General features: G+C 49.8%; 1 protein-coding gene across 1 annotated transcript in view; it reads left to right on the forward strand.

Annotated features, from left to right (window-relative positions):
• LMX1A (LIM homeobox transcription factor 1 alpha) overlaps positions 1-6,830 on the forward strand; it is a 145,330-nt gene extending 138,500 nt beyond the window's left edge. The window contains exons 6-9 of the mRNA XM_074960943.1: positions 1,302-1,379; positions 1,540-1,609; positions 3,152-3,322; positions 3,691-6,830. Of these exons, the coding sequence (XP_074817044.1) occupies positions 1,302-1,379; positions 1,540-1,609; positions 3,152-3,322; positions 3,691-3,851 (480 nt within the window). The 3' untranslated portion in view covers positions 3,852-6,830. The remainder of the gene's footprint in view (positions 1-1,301; positions 1,380-1,539; positions 1,610-3,151; positions 3,323-3,690) is intronic.
• The last annotated feature ends 9,473 nt before the right edge of the window (positions 6,831-16,303 follow it).

The raw sequence follows: 16,303 nt of genomic DNA on the forward strand, positions 1-16,303 counted from the left end.
TGAAACCTGTCTGGGATTCCCCAGTACTACAGGCCTCCCACCAGCCCCATCTGCCTACCCTCCCGCGCCTTCCAGAATAACCTGAAGGTCAACAAACTCAGGCTCTGGTGAACTGATGGGGAACCTTGTCCGTAGCTGAGAACCCCCCACTAAGAAGACCCTGCCTCCAGTCACATCCAGGCTCAACAGGAGGAGTGCTTGCTCAGTGCTGCTGTATGATCACATGAGATAGTCTTTGAGATAACCAGGACCCAGCCCATATAGGACCAGATTGTATCTTGCTGGCACTGTCCCACTGGTGGGGAGCTCAAGGGGCTCCTTCCAGATCACATAGGGGGGTGTATGCTACTTAGTTGCAAGGGATGGTGAGGGCGAGGGAGGGGTGCATGGCCCCCATCTCCTCCCTGCCCCCTTGGTGCAGCTTGTGCCCCTGGAGGAGCTAGGAGGGAGCAGTCCCTGTGCTCCCCCAAACACAAGCACTGCATTTGTGCCCCATCCCCACGTAGGGATGTGAGGGAGAGGGCAGGCACCAGACATCCTTCTTTCCCCTCTGGGCCCCTGTTCTGGGCCAGGGCACGGAGTTGTCATTAGGGTGAAATCTGGCCCCGTTGGCATCAATGGCAAAACAGCCGCTGGGAGCAGGATTTCACCCCCAGGCTTCACAGGTTAAACTAAATACCTTAAATTCCAGCCAGTGTAGACTGGGGACTCATCCCTAGGCATTTGATTGCTTGTGTGTACATGCGAGGCAGAGAGCGAGCCACATTGTGTGGTTCCTTATTCTTTATTATTTTTACTACGGAAGCACCCGGAGGGCCCAGTCAGGGATCAGGGTCCCGTCACGCTAGTTGTTGTACACATAGGTCATTTAAGGAGAGTTCTTACCAGGAAGGGCTTACGGTCTAGACTGATCACCAGACCCGAGAGGGAGAGCAAACAACTGGAGGGGTGACTGCGGGGAGGCAGAGAGGATGAGGATAGTGAAACAAGTGCTTCGTACGGGAAGCAGCTCACAACTCACCATCTGGGTGGCCAGCTGCAGGGTTCACAGGCCTCGAGGCAAAGCCTCCACCCCAAAGCGGTCTGGAGGGGACAGTGCAGTCCATGGTTCTGTCTCTCTGAGATGGCTCCAGTGGTAGGAAAACTCCCCGCCAGCAGGCTGCCTGCTGGGCCTCCTGGGGACTGTGTGAACTGGAGACTCCCTGATGTTCTGGGTCACCGATCTCTGTTCCTCCTCTGGAATGAACCTGCAAAGCCGCTGGGTAAAAGACTGAGGATGTCTGCTGTGTCGTTTATCCCAGGTCAGAGAGACGCTGGCAGCCGAGACGGGGCTGAGTGTGCGAGTCGTGCAGGTTTGGTTCCAGAATCAAAGAGCGAAGGTACGTAACCTCGGGGGACGATATGGGGACAGGACTCCGTGACCCAGGAGGTCCCTTCGGCCCTATATTCTCCTGGAAACCACTGTCCTAGAGCTTTGCTCTTGCCTCCTCCGTAGATTGACTTGTTTCAACCCTCTGCATCCCTTTCCTTCCTGAACAGATGAAGAAACTCGCAAGGAGGCAGCAGCAGCAGCAGCAAGATCAGCAAAACACCCAGCGGCTCAGTTCAGGTACCACTCAAGCCCCCCCACACCCCCATGCAGCGTGAGATCCCCACGACCACTGTCGGAGACCACAGAGCGGCTGCACGATGCTTCCCCCCCAGTCGGTGGCACTGCTACTCCCAGTTCAATGGCAGCGCCTACTTCCTGCTGCCCGTGTCCCCTGGTTCCTGGCCTAGAAACCCAACTCTTCTAGCTGAGACCTCCCATTCTGCTGCAAGACGGGCCCCCCCTGCACTCCAGAACTTGACACCATCCCAGGATCTCTGCCCGGGATCCCCCAGCTCCGTGGTGTGTTACCCCCAGATCCACTAGCCTGCTGTGAAATGCCCTACATGCGTGGAGGAGTCTCCCCCTTAGCCAGCAGAGCTGAAACTGTTACTAGCTGTCATAAGATAAACAGCTCACTTAGAAGCCCAGCCACAGCATGAGACTCGATAATCTCTTGCAGCAGTGAGTTCCGCTGGTTGTTCACATGCTGGGTGAAGTAGCATTTCTTTTTATTACATGGCTTACAGCACAAGGGCAAGGGGCCGGAAAGGGCAGCTAGTGTGGGAAAGGGGGTCAGGGTTCTTGCTGCCACGAGGGGTAAACCTAGGAAAAGATGGTCTGGCTTTAATTAAAACAGAGACAACTAAAGGCTCAGTGCTTCTCTGAGGACTTCCTAGTGCACTCGGGCAGGCAGGGGCGGGGGTGGCGAAGCCGCTCTTGTCAGGGAGGGAAAGATTCTCATTTCTGATAAGACCCCTTGGTGCTGCTCTGGGAGTGGAAAGGAGCCTGAAGGGGAAAGGGAATGGCCCCCTGGCTGGTGCAGAACTGGTGAAAGGGCTCTACAACAGTCCTGATCTACAGCCCTGGGCAAGGGGTGTTTTTGCACCAGGGAGTAGGAGGGAGGGCTACACTCGTGGCGGGGGGGGGCGGGAGGAGACGTGGCCAAATCACACTGCTCTTCATCTGTTCTCTGCATCCCAAGGCCCCCGGGGAGTCATGAGAAGCTGAGAGTCAGTTAGAGCAGCCCTGAGGAGGCTCTAACTTACACTACAGGCCATGGTGGCCCCGGAATGACCCCAGAATACATGGTGTGTGAAGGTGATTTAAAGCCACCTTTGTGTTACCCCTCCATCCGGGCCCCAAGCATAGGACGGGAGTGACTGACAGAGCATTCTCCTCTGAGCATGCAGGGCTATGACTTGTCCAGAAGTCTGGAGTGGATGGATCCTAACATATCTGCCCATTTCTGCAGGGAAGGAGGGATGAGAGCAGCACAGCACAGAGAGATGCTGCCAAAGGGGGCCAGAAGCTTAGCTGGCAGGGCAAGAAGGGGGGAGCTGAGTCCTGCCGCTGCTGGGGTGGAGTAAGGAGTGCCACCATGGGACTGCGGGCTCAGGGATGTGTGTGAGAGAATTGCGCAGAGGGTAAGAAGAGACCCAGCACTGCTGCCTGGGGAGGGGTTTGGAGTGCAGACCTGTGTAGCAGCCCAGAGAGGTTAGAAACAGGGGGGCCCTACAGCAACATTTGGCTCTTTGACATCAGTTCTCCCATGTCTTACAGCTCAGACAAACGGCGATGGGAACACTGGCCTGGAGGGGATCATGAACCCATACACCACGCTGGCCCCACCACAACAGTTGCTGGCTATTGAGCAGGGCGTCTACAGCTCGGACCCCTTCCGGCAAGGGCTGACCCCGCCCCAGATGCCAGGAGACCACATGCACCCCTATGGTAAGAGCCTCTGGGAAATTGCAGTGCTCATCTCTAGGCACCTCTGCAGCAGGTTTCTTTCCACCTGCCAATACAGAGCCAGAATGGAGATTCCACCCTGACTTACACACACACACGCCAGTTCTCACCTTCCCCGTGAGTCTCCATAGCTGGTGAGATTGGCACCTTCCCGAAATCCAGGCTGCCTTCCAGAGCTCCAGCTGGAGTGTCGTGGATCAGCAGCGCCCCCTAGCGTGGGCAGTGGCTTAACGCCCACAGTCCAGCCCTTTAGCTCTGTCGGGGGACAGCGCTACGTCACTGCGAAGTGCTTTGCTAGGACTGTCCATCGCCAATAATACTTCAAGATCGTTTGTTTGCCTCACTTTAAGGTGCTGAGCCCCTTTTCCATGACCTGGATAGTGATGATACCTCACTTAGCAACCTGGGCAACTGTTTCCTAGCAACTTCAGAAGCTGGACCACTGCAGTCAAGAATGGGAAACCCCATCGACCATCTGTACTCCATGCAGAACTCCTATTTCACTTCTTGAGCCTTGTCTGTGTCACCTGGCCAGGCACAGGTGTCTATGACATTACAGGTTAAATTCACTTCAGATATGGCGGGCAAGGGGTTTGTGTTGCTGGAATGCTGTCAAACAATATTTTGTAGCTCAGTATTTCCAAAGACTGAATAAGTTATGGATCGCATAGTGTCATGTTTTTATTAGAATCCTACTATTAGATACCAAGTGTTTATTAGAGCTGGGCTGCATTTTTCAACTTGAAATTTTAACAATGGGGGAAAAAACAGGTTAAACATTTCTGTGAAATTTTGACATTCCCCATCTCCTGTTTACCCCCCTGTCTGGCTATAGAAAGGGTTGATTAAAAAAATTATTCATGTATTTATTTTTTTTATTTTGAAATTTAGACAGAATTTTGATGGGGAAAGAAAAAAAACAGGGAACACTTTGTGCAAAGTTTTCACAGTTCCGTCACCCACACCCTCCCCCTGAGATTTACTGGGATTTATTTCAGCAAAGTTCTCAGGCCTGTGATATACAAGTCAGATGAGATGATCGCATCGAGTGACCTTCTGGCCTTAGAGTCTCTGACCATACGATTTCTGTCTTCCTATAGAAATGGTCCAAAACTTTTAAAATTTTGCAATTTTGGCAAAATTTGATGAAAAACGGGGGAAATTTCAAAGAAATGTTCGCCATATTTTTTTTCCTGTTTCTCTACCAGCTCTAGTGTTTATTGATAAAAACAGGGACTTTTAATATAGACGTTCTCATGCAAGTGTAGACATCTAGAAACTCTTAATCTCTCTCACACTAACTGGGAAACTCCTGGCAAGAGGTAGGTATGTTTGGGTGTGTGCGTATGTGTGCGCACATGGGGTATGTGTGTGTGTGTGTAAATGTATGTACTCCACAGACACACCTGCATATAGTATCAACAAAGTTTATTCCTAATTCTATCAGAAATGTACTGTACAGCAAAAGTAACTTTATTTTCAGTGTGAACCATATTTAAGGAAATGCTTGATGCACTTAAGTTATAAGACAATAATTTACTTTTATAAAGGTTATGTTTAGTTTGCAAAAGCCCAGTGGCAGGGAAGGAACATTTGATTCCTTGCAGTCGAGAGGTCTTTGGTGCTTTCCATCTGCTAGGTTGCTTTTAAAGGTTGGTTATAATCCAAAGACTGTCTGTGTCAGTCATTGGAGCCTGATCCTGGGCCCACTGAAATAAAAGGCAAAATTTCCATGGACTTTAATGGGGCAGGATCGAGCCCTGTATCTGCTCTGCTCCCTCTGTGTCTCTGAGTCACAGCTGCTGGCTTCACTGACCATCTCAGGAGTTTTCCATTCCTAGCCCGGTAGGAGCCAATAAAGCGATGGAAGAGTGAGATGGAATATGTTCTGACCTATGCATCATCAGCAAGCGGATTAGCCCTAGACGACTGCAGACCTGGTGACCAACACAGGATCCTGATTCTCCCAGTAAGGACCCGATCCAAAGCCCATCAAAGTCAATGGAAAAGCTCCCACTGGTATCACTGTGCTTTGAATCGGGCCCTGGAAGGAGAACGGGGAGTCGTTTTTCATGATCTTGGGGAGAGTATGCAGATCGTTGTGTGAACATTTACAGGGGTCTGTATTTGACCTTGGGCCAACCCTGATCAGCTAAGCTCAGATGGCAGAATCTAAGGGCTGGTCTACACTGGGAATTTACAGCTGCACAGCTACGCATAAGTGCTGGAACTAGGGGTGCTGTCGCACTCCCTGGCTTGAAGTGGTTTCCATCATACCCAGGGTTTACAGTTTGGATCAATAGCTCGCAGCACCCCCACTGTACAAATTGTTCCAGCTCCCCTGCAGCTACATCACTCAGGGGTGTGATAAATCCACACCCCTGAGCAACACAGGTAAACTGACCTAATCCTCTGTGTAGACAGCTAGGTGGATGGAAGAATTTTTCTCTTGACCTAGCTATTGCCGTATGGCTTACCTGTGCAGATGGGAGAACACAGGTAGTGTCTACACTGAAGCACTGCAGCTATGCCACTGTAGCGTTTCAAGTGTAGACAAGCCCTACACTGTTGCTGCTGCTGAGCACAGATGGGTTTCCAGTACCCTAGCGGGGAGCGTGAGGCCAGCACTTTGGCTTTGTTCATGCGAACGCTTAGTTTGCGGCCACCTGGGGTGTGAATCTACCCTGCATTAGCTGCCCGTGCGGAACCTGCTGATGAGCACTAACCATTCCCTAGTGCATTTTAATCTGCTCCAGTTGCAAAGCAGGCTAGATCAAAACGCACTACAGAAAGTTTGGTGCTCAGCAGCAGGGTCCAGACAGACACGTAGCTTGCAGCAAGCCCAGGTGTCAATCTACCCAGCATTAGCTTGCCGCACCCTAGGTGTTTGCATAGATGAGTCCTGAGAAACACGCTCCGTTTGGACCTGATCCAAAGCCCGTTGACATCAGAGGCTTTTCGATCAAGCCCTTCATCAGGATCCACATGAGCTATTCCTCCTCCAGAAGAGAGAATACATATGGAGCCCCACATGGTCACTTTTCTGAATAGACCCACTCTTTAAGCAATGGGTTACCCTGCTCTTTGCTTCCCCAGTGCAGCACAAAAGCATGAAGTTTCAATGTCCCAGTGGTCTTTGGGACAAATCAAGTGTGGGAGGGCTGCCTGCTATCCACTCACGTGCTCCACTGAACCGCTGGGGAAGCCACAGGCTCCTTGGCAGAGTTTTTCTTAGACTCAAGCCCTGTGCTGAGGCAGGTGCAGACGCGTCCTTATCCTATTATAGTTTCTGTGTTGTGTAATTTTGTGCTGTTGTTATGGATAAATTATGCAAACAACAAAATGTAAAATGAATGAAAGTAACTGTGGTGCTGTAGTTTCCGGCTATTGGCCATGTTAAAGACCTGACACTGAATGTAAGGGGGGGCTGATGGATGAAAATGACACGCCATCAGAAGTGATGTACGAAGATTAAATTAAAAATCTCTGCAAAGTGGCTGGTCTCTTTGTGTGTGAGATGTTCTGTTGACTCTGCGGTTATCAGAAGGGTGGGGATGTCAAGGAGGAAGAGGAGTTGGGCAGGGCATAGTGAGATGAACTGACCAAAGAAGGATAGCAGGCAATCTATATATATTTTTAACAATGAGGGCTCTATTTGACAGGGGAATAGCCACTCAGAGAGAAGCAATCAGAGGTCCACAACTGGTCTGTACCTCTGCCTCCCACTCAGAAATAAGCCAGTCGCTGCTTTCCAGCTGGAAAGCCCCACTAACTGGCACTTCAAAGTCAAAGGGGTAACATTAAACCGGACAAAACCCTGGAGAATCCCTGCACGGGCTGGGGAAACGTGGTAGATAAAACGAACTATAGCAATAGGGATTTTCCATCTCTAACTCCTGGGAGCTACAGCCCTACTCTACTGAGGGTCCTATGTTGCATTGCCTGGTATTTGCTCACTTTATGAGGCCTGAACCAGAGCCTTTGAAGACTCTAGGAATTTTTCCATTCACTTTTTTGGGCGTGGGATCAGGTCTCTCTGCTGCTGTCTTGGTAGCCATTCATTTGGTAGCCATTCATTCAAGCACTTTGCGCAATTCATTGTTTTCCTGCACTGGCTCAGTGGTCACCATAGCATCAGTCCCACCTTATATGGGTCTGCAGCATCTTCGCTTGCAGTATTCGGACCATTGGTTAGCTGTCTTTTAAAGCAAGCGGTAGTTGTGCCTTCCTTTAACTCTGGCAAGTTTGGTATCAAAACAGACAAGTGCAACAGGGATTGTGTTTAGCTGAATCGGGGCAGTGCTTAGCACAATGGGGCCTAGATCCCCCCAGTTCTTGCCTGTTAGACGTGGGGGTGACACACTGGCTGTCTCCTGACAGTGGTGTTGCAGGTAATTCAACACGTATTCCACGCCCTGCACTGATATGATCGCAATCACAGGTAAACGGTGTCAGAACTGCCAGCCACATCAGGGAGGTTTTAATACTAACAAGGTCACAGAAGGTCTCTCCAGCCATTCCTATGTCTTTCTTTGCTGCTTGTATGGCTGTCTGGGTGGAAGGCAGCGGAGAGAAAAGCACAGAGCTGGAGGAAGTTGGGGACAGGGATTTCAATTCAGCCCTCTGCAGAAGATTTAAATCGTGCTTAGGCCTTATAGTGGGTTAATTTCACCCCAGGTGCTGAAGTGAGACACCAAACCCAACAGGGCTGGTGGTGAGGATCAGGGCTGGCTGAACTGACACAGATAAAACAAACCAGCTGCACCCTCACCTCCTAACTAAAAACCTGAAGGCTTTGGAAATTCAAACTGAAATATCTTCATTTCTTCCCCCGCTATTTTCAGACTGGGAAATCAACGGGAGTTAGATGCCTAATACCTTTGAAAATCTAGGTCTTGCTTCCTAGAAACAACCACATGTTGCAGACCAAGGAGGCTGGGTTGGTTGGGATATTAGTCCAAGAAGCTGGATACCTGCTGGAACCTCTGGACTTCAAGGGGTTCAGTAATCGTGGCTGGAAGGAGTTATTGAACAATGTCCTAATAATAGGATTGCTTAAAGAGGCTGGAATGAAAGGAATCTGGCCTTAGGCAATGGTGATCAAAACCTTTCAGATCTCCTCTGAAAAAGACAGGTAAAAGACACCATTAGCTAGAGGCCAAATCTTAGAGACAGCTCTCACTCTGGTAAAACTCCCATTGAAGCCAGCTGGAGTTTCACCTCCATAAGGGCTTGGGTTGGTGATTTCAAAGCAGGGCATTGAAACCCTACTGAAATTCAGTGTGTGACGGGCACCGCCCTCCGTCAGCCTCCTTTGAAAGGGCTTGTGGTAGGCTGGGCCACTTGGGCTCCCAGGTCTGGCCATACAAATATAGAAACATCTGAGGCGGATTGGCTACTAGCCATATCAATGTATTTCAGAGCTTAGTACTTATTGATATTTCTCTGTAAGACAGCGATGTTCCTAGTGGTGTGTAGGACACAGAAAGCCCTAGATTGCAGAGAAATGGTTTCTTAAACCTGTCCGCCACCAAAAATGATTTCCAGGCACATGGCATGTCTTTCCTGTGCTTTCTTCAGAGGTAGCTTTACAAAGCTGCTGGCTAGACTGCTCATGATACCACCAACGGCCCCTGAAATGGCCCTGCTCAATGGGATGATATCTCTTCTGGCCTAATGCGCTCGTTCCTTTTGCCCTGATTGTGGGTCTCGGCAAGTCCATAGCCACGGCGGCCCAGATCCGCAAAGGTATTTAGGTGCCTATCTCCCACTGAAATCAATGGCAGGATGGCAACTCAGTTCCTTTGAGGAGCTGGGCCGTTGTCACTTGTTATCAATCTGCACCCTCCATTTTGCATTGGGTAGCACCCATGAAGGTGCGTAGGCATCTAAGCGCCAGACTTAGGTGCCTAAGTCCCAGTTTTGGCTCCACTGTGATCCACAAAACTCCTCCTATAAGTGTCTGGACTCACTGGCTGCCTACGTTTTTCAGAGTAAAAGTGACCCTATATTCCCCGGAGGTCACGTTCCTGTCTCTGCGCATGCTCACTCTTAAGCGTCTGGCCTCCTGAGCCCAGGGTGATTCACAAACCAGGGGAAGTTAGTAGTTCATCAGTCTAAATTATGGGCGGGGCCTGATTTAGCAAGTGGCCTCTGAGCACTCCTACTGGATTGGGTCCCCTTCAAAATGCAGGGGAAAAGAGCAGGCGGTATGTGTTATAACTCCTAGCCTAGTAGCTAGAGCACTTTCCTGGGGTGTGGGAAACTCAGTGCAGTTCCCCCTCTGCCTGGTAGGGAGGACAGGATTTGAACAAGGCTCTCCCATTTCTCAGGAGAGAGCACTCTAACCCCTGAACTATGGAATGCTCTATACAGGGCTCCCTCAGCCTCTCCTGGGGAAGCTGTAGCATGCTGGATAACTAAGGAAAGAGTGATTGGAGCAGGGGGACTGGACCCAGAGTCTCCCACCTCCCAGGTGGGTGCCCAAACCACTGGGTAACAGAGTCATTGTGTGGCCCACTGTGGATAAATACATAAACAGTCATTCGGCCAGAGAAAGAGAGCAAGACAGCATGAAAACATTGTAGTCTGGTGGTTTGGGCAGCTACCTGGGAAGTGGCAGACCCTGGGTCTAGCCCCCCTGCTCCAATCATACTTTCCTGATTTATCAAGAGGACAACAGCTTCAACAGGAGAGACTGAGGGACTCTTTTATCAGAATCTACCAAAGCTCACTGGTTAGAGCGGGTTCTGCAGGAGTAATAGACCCCTGTCCGAATCCTTTGCCACCCCACCCCTAATCCTGAGGGAGAATTAAACTTGGCTCTCCCACATCCCAGACGAGTGCTGTCATGACTGGGCTGAAGGTTCTAAGGTGGACACCACCTCCTCCTCCTCTGGCCATTTTGTGAGGCACCAGGTAGGCACCTAATGTGTTCCCTCAAAAAGTGCCTTGGGTACCTAAGTCCCCTGACTCCAGGCAGTTTGTGGATCTCAACGCAGAGCTAGGTCCCCTCCCTGAAGCCTGGATTTAAGCACCCAGCTCTGAGGGAGGGGCAGGGCTTAGCACACCCCTTTCTTGGTGGCACCTCTCAGGTTGCCCACCTTGCATTCTGGCTTTTGTGGATTGAATTCTAAGGCACCTCTCTCTCCCCATTCATTGTACAGGGAGCCTTGGTGCCTAACTCAAGCTTTGTGGGGTGCAGTGTTGTTCTTGTGAAGTTCTAGGCACCTAAAAGTTAGGCACTGTGAAGCTCAGCATCTCAACGCCTAAGTCCCTTTGTGGATCCCACCCCTATGGTGTCACTAGAAATGCTGCAGCAGCACAGCTGTAGTGTAGACAGTGAGGACTTGTCTACACAGACGCACAGCTGCCCCGCTGCAGTGATTCAGTGTAAGCGCTACCTACAGTGACAGAAGGGGTTCTCCCATCAGTGTAGTTAATCCACCTCCCAAAGGAAGAATTCTTCTGTCAACCTAATGTTGTCTACACCAGGGCTTAGGTCGGCTTAACTATGTTGCACAGGGTGTGAAATTTTCCACAACCTGGTCTATACTAGGGGGGGGATCGATCTAAGATAAGGAACTTCAGCTACGAGACTAGTGTAGCTGAAATCGACGTATCTTAGATCGACTTATAATCACTTACTTTGCGTCCTCGCGGCGCGGGATTGATGGCCGCCGCTCCACCGTCAACTCCGCTTCCGCCTCTCGCCCTGGTGGAGTTCCGGAGTCGACAGCCGAGCGATCAGGGATCGATTTATCGTGTCTACACTAGACATGATAAATCGATCCCCGATAGGTCGATCACTACCCGCCGATTCAGTGGGTAGTGTAGATGTGGTGAGTGATGCAATTAAGCCAGACTAATTTGATAGTGTTCCCCAGTCTTTGTGACTGCCCTTTTGATTGTGAAACTGTTCTGAGCCCTCACGTTGGCTCTGTCACCTCCTCTAGAGCTAAAAACATCAAGAAGTGTCAGAATAAATCCTTCCACCTAGCAGAGAGCTAACAATGGGCAACAATCAAGAGTCATTAAATTAGATGATCTTCTGTTTAAAGGGAAACCCCTGGAACAATGAGCTGGATGCAGTGTAGAGAAACCAGTTTGCTCAGGTGGGCCATAGCTAAGCAACAGATCACCTGATGAGAGACTTGAAGCCGCTCAGGGTGGTCACCTGACAAGGGCCTGGAACTCTATAAAAGGAAGGCACTCTCACTATCCCACTTTGGAAGCAGATTAGAAGCAGGCAACGCTGTGCGTAAGGAAGGGTCCTGGGATCCTGAAAGGACATAGCACAGCTCCCAAAGTGCTTTCATAGTGGTGAGAAAACTGAGGCAGGACGTGAGGGTTTTGTTGCATTTCCATAGATTTGCATATCTCTCGTGCTGTCCAAGAGTAATGTGTGTGTTTAGAAATTCCTGTGTTTAGAAATTACTGTCATCTAGCCCCTGAACAAAGGAACAATAAACCAGATTCGGTGGAACTCTGGGAATGTGCAAAAGCTCCTAGGCAGGCTTGGGAGAGCTGGTGCTACTTTCAGGGCCTAGACAGTTGGACTGTCCTCAGCTCTCAGAAAGGGGTGCTACACAGAGGATCTCCTCCCTGGAGTGGGTGGAGAGGTCCAGGGTCACAGACAATGCTTAGACTGTGCCCAGCCCTAGCAAGACCTGAGCATGAAGGATCCAGGGACTTGGGTCCAAACAGGGAAATCCCCTGCACATCCACCAGGGGAGCCCCTCCAGGGGTTTAAGAGGGGCCTATATTTTTGGGTGTCCAACTTGAGCAACATTAAAGGGGTCTGAGTGTCAGAGGGCAGGTGCTCAACGCCTTCTGAAAACCAGACCCCGGGATGGTATCTCAAATTGGGCATCCCAAATCACAGGTTTCTTTGGAAAATCTTAGCCAGGATTCTTCTAGCTGTCTTTCCTATCCCCATGGCATAGCCCTCTTTCCTGACGTTTCCGGGAGACTAGAGCCCTCTGCTTTCAACAGGGCAGGTTCAGCTGTACCATGCAATGCACATGTTAGGCAAATCCTGATCCTCTGACCCAGAGGAGGACACGATCCCCTTCATTCTGTGTACATGGACTCAACCCCAAATGCTCAGGTGGGCCATAACTAAGCAACAGATCACCTGATGCGGGGGCTTGAAGCAGCTTAGGGTGGTCATCTGATAGGGCTTTTTCACTGGCTACCTCTCTACTTTGACCCTTGTCCCCTTGTGGCAGGGTGATGGGATTGGGGGAGCACCAATCTCCACCCCCCTGCTCTCTGATGTCCCGCTTGGGATGGGTTTTGGCCTCGATGCAGGCACGCTCCTCAAATGTGTCTCTATTTCAGAGCCAGGAGTCAGGCCTGTAAGTTGTGGGCCACGGCAGCCCATTGGCCCTATGTCTGTGGCTGGCTCTCAGGCTCCACCTCCAGGCGACAGGACAGGGCTGGACGGCTACATAGCCTATGTGGCTCTGTGCGAGTGGGGCGTCTTTTTTGGGACTCCAGTTCTCCTTGAAAACCATCAAGCCTGAACCTATTGCCGCACAGGAGTCATGGCTTAGCAGCTGGCCAGCCATGCTTTTAATGCCCTTTAGTGGTCATTTATGCATTTCTTAGCTCAGGAAATTCCCTCCTGGGCTTGCTGCAGAATGCTGGCCTGGGAGTTTGATGTGTCTTTGTTGTTAGAGTGGCTACTTGAGCTCCTTGAATTTTTTCATCCCACTGTTTTTCTCATTAAAAAATATTTTAATGACAATGTTTACATTTTGGTAAAAAATAACCTTCCAGCCTTTTCTCTAAAAACAAGATATCAAACATTGCATGGTTGGTTTGTTTTTTTCCAGTACTTTTTCCAGCTTTTAGTGAAATTTTTCACTTTTCAGGTCAGTTTTTTGCATTAAAAAAGCTGGTTTTGGTTTTTCAAAAACCAAACAATTGTACTGAAATGATTTTTTATCAAATTTTTCTGGTTTCAGATTATATTGAAAAAACTGAACACGCTTGCTGAAATTTTCATTTTAAAAAAATGAAAAGTTCCCAAAATTTCTTGTGGGAGAAATAGTTGGCATTTTCAACCCCCTCTACTAAGCTATAAAGTGTTGGCAGAACAACTCAAAGGGCCAGATTCTGAGCTGGTGTAAATTAGTGTTGTTCCATTGATTTCAGCAAAGCTAGCAGTTTCTTGGGGTATCACACACATATGCGGTAACTTTTTAACCAGTCAGTAGCACAAGCTGTTTCCTCATGTCTTCCCATGAATGTGTCTTAATTCTTCAGCACATGACTTGTGGCAGTTCATAAGGGTGTAAGCAGTGTCAGGATGAGCTCCGCCCTGACATCTGGTGGTGAGGTGTGGCAAGTTGTGGAAAAGAACTTCAGGGACTGATCTCATTTGCATAGGCACACCCACCCTGCCTAGAATGAGGCCATAGCTGCCCAAGTGGTCACTTTGGCTGCTGTGGGATCCCCAGTGTCTCTGTTATTGGGGCAGGAAGAATAAATTGTTATTACCCTGATTATGGGAACTGTGCTTGGAACTGTACTTGGCCTTTTGTTATGATGGAGGGACTCACCATCAACTAAGTAGCACTCGCTAGGCAAGGGTCATGGGTTCCAAAACTGTGTGAATTGAGAGAGGTTGGGGACAAGTATTAATACTGTGTGGTATGGGCCACTTGGTGAGGGCCTTACATGCTAATTGCACTTCCTCCTCTCTCCACTGTGGAAAATCAGAGCTAATTTTGATTTCATTAGAAGTCTAGTTACAGGCTGCTGAGCTCACTTTGGGCTAACAGTGCACTAGCACTGAGGCTCCCCTACTATAAGCTGAATTCACCAAAGAGCTGACCTGACTAAGAGCTGAAATCACTGAGCGTTGTGTTAAGTAGTGGGGGAGCCTGAAGATATATTGTGGAGCAGTTCACAGGACGGCGGAAGCTGCTGGTGGGATGCGGAGCAGTTTATGGGATGGCGGGAGCTGCTTGTGGGCCGCAGAGTGAAGCTGAGCGAAGCAGTTCGTGGGGTGGCTGGCAGAGCAGAGCAGAGCCCTATGGAGCTGTGGGGCGGTCAGCTTCAGATCATGTAAGGTGCCTCTTACCCCCGCCCCCATCTCCACCCAGGTTGGGAGGTAAAGCTCTGCAGATAAACTTTCGAACTTTGGGGCTGCCCTGACCAGGGACAGAGACTTTTGGGTCATTGGACTTTTGGGACTTTGGGTGATTTGGGGTTGCTGGACTCAAGAACCAAAGGGAAAGGGCATGCCCCAATTTGCTTGGGGTGGGTTTTTTTGCTCATGGGTTGTGTTATGAATCCTGTTGGTGGTGTTTCCCCAACATAATGCCACATTGTTTCTCTCTGTTATTAAAAGGCTTTTTGCCACACTCAGACTCTGTGCTTGCGAGAGGGGAAGTATTGCCTCTTGGAGGCGCCCAGCAGGGGTGGTATATATTTGTCCCAGGTCACTGGGTGGGGGCTGGAGCCGGTTTGCATTGTGTTATTGGAATGGATCCCCTAGATATTGAACCTGGCCCTTGTTGCTGCCAACTCTGACGGGCAGAAAGGTTACAAGGGTATATCTACAGTGCAATAAAAGACCTGTGGCACAGCTTGCCTGGGTTGGCTGACTTGGGTTTATGGGGCTACAAATTTCTGTGTAGATGTTTGGGCTTGGGGACCCTCCCCCACTGCGGGGTCCCAGAGCTCAGACTTGGGCTGGAGCCCAAATGTCTATGCAGCAATTTTTAGCTCCCTCCCACCCCCAAGCCTGAGTCAGTTGACCCGGGCCAGCTGCAGGTGTTTAAGTGCTGTGTAGACATATCCTAAGTGGCCAAGGAGCACCATCTGCAATGGTGACCCTTGTCTCCTAAGCAATGAACTGAAGCCCATCATGTCATCTGACCTAGAGGAGCCAGCAGTCAGCACATGACTGACAACTTTCAGCCCCTGTCGCTATCAGCCACGTGTCGGGTTAAAACTTCACTATAGCCACCATTACTGATCTCCTGAGTTGTCCAGTTCACAGGGCAACCTCTCCATGTGATGGGCCCTTTTGTGGTGCTAACCTAACACTTTCAATTGCATTTCTGCTTATCCTGCCCCCTACCCATTTAGTGGCTTGTTTCCTTCTCTGCGTCGGACAAACTACAGCCTGCTGCCACATTGAAAAGGAAAGAAACGGGGGGTTTCTCTGGGAGTCTCCTACAGAAACCAAGTCATTCCTGTTTTACCCAAAGCAAGGACACTGAAGGGGAAGGGACCAGGCTGTGACCTTGGCATCTCAGTGGGAACACTGAATTAACAAAGCCCCCAGTGTTTTCAGAGGCTGCTCCATGGCCAACTGGAGATCAAGGCAGAGATTACCTTTCAGGTGAGGCTACTGATTAGATGATATTGATAGGAAGGAACTAGCTAGCTCTGAATGACCTTATGTTAATTAACTTGCTTCCAGTGATGAGTTTATACAGGAGCTTGGCCAGATGTAGCATGGAATGAAGCTGAAATACAGTCAGCTGAAGTCAGCTGGAGCACGTAAGCTTCTAAGCAGCAAAGGTCCAAGGCTGTGCTATCCAGAAGCTTGTAACCATGGGGACAGGAATTCTGTGTCTAGAACAAATACACTCCAAATTACGGGTCAGATCCTCAGCTGGCTTAAATCAGCATTGCTCCTTTGAAATCAACAGAACGATGCTGATTTAGATCAGCTGAGGATGTGGCCCTAAATAGACCTGAGCAGTGGCGAAAAGCAGTGGTTGCTAAGTGGCACGTTCAGGGACCCAAGAGGTTAAACTGCAAAAAGGAGAGAGGAGGCAGTAGGTAGATGCTTGCCAGTTCTGGTGGCTGCATGTTGTCGGAGGGGAAGGGAATCAATGCACCTGAAGGAAGCTCAGAGCCAGACGTGGGAAAGTGTGTTTATTTGTGTGTGGAGCTGTGCAGGGGAATGTTCTTTGTGCTTTCAGATGGTCTCCTGCC

Source organism: Natator depressus, chromosome 8 (assembly GCF_965152275.1).
Source record: "Natator depressus isolate rNatDep1 chromosome 8, rNatDep2.hap1, whole genome shotgun sequence".
Taxonomy (NCBI): Eukaryota; Metazoa; Chordata; order Testudines; family Cheloniidae; genus Natator; species Natator depressus.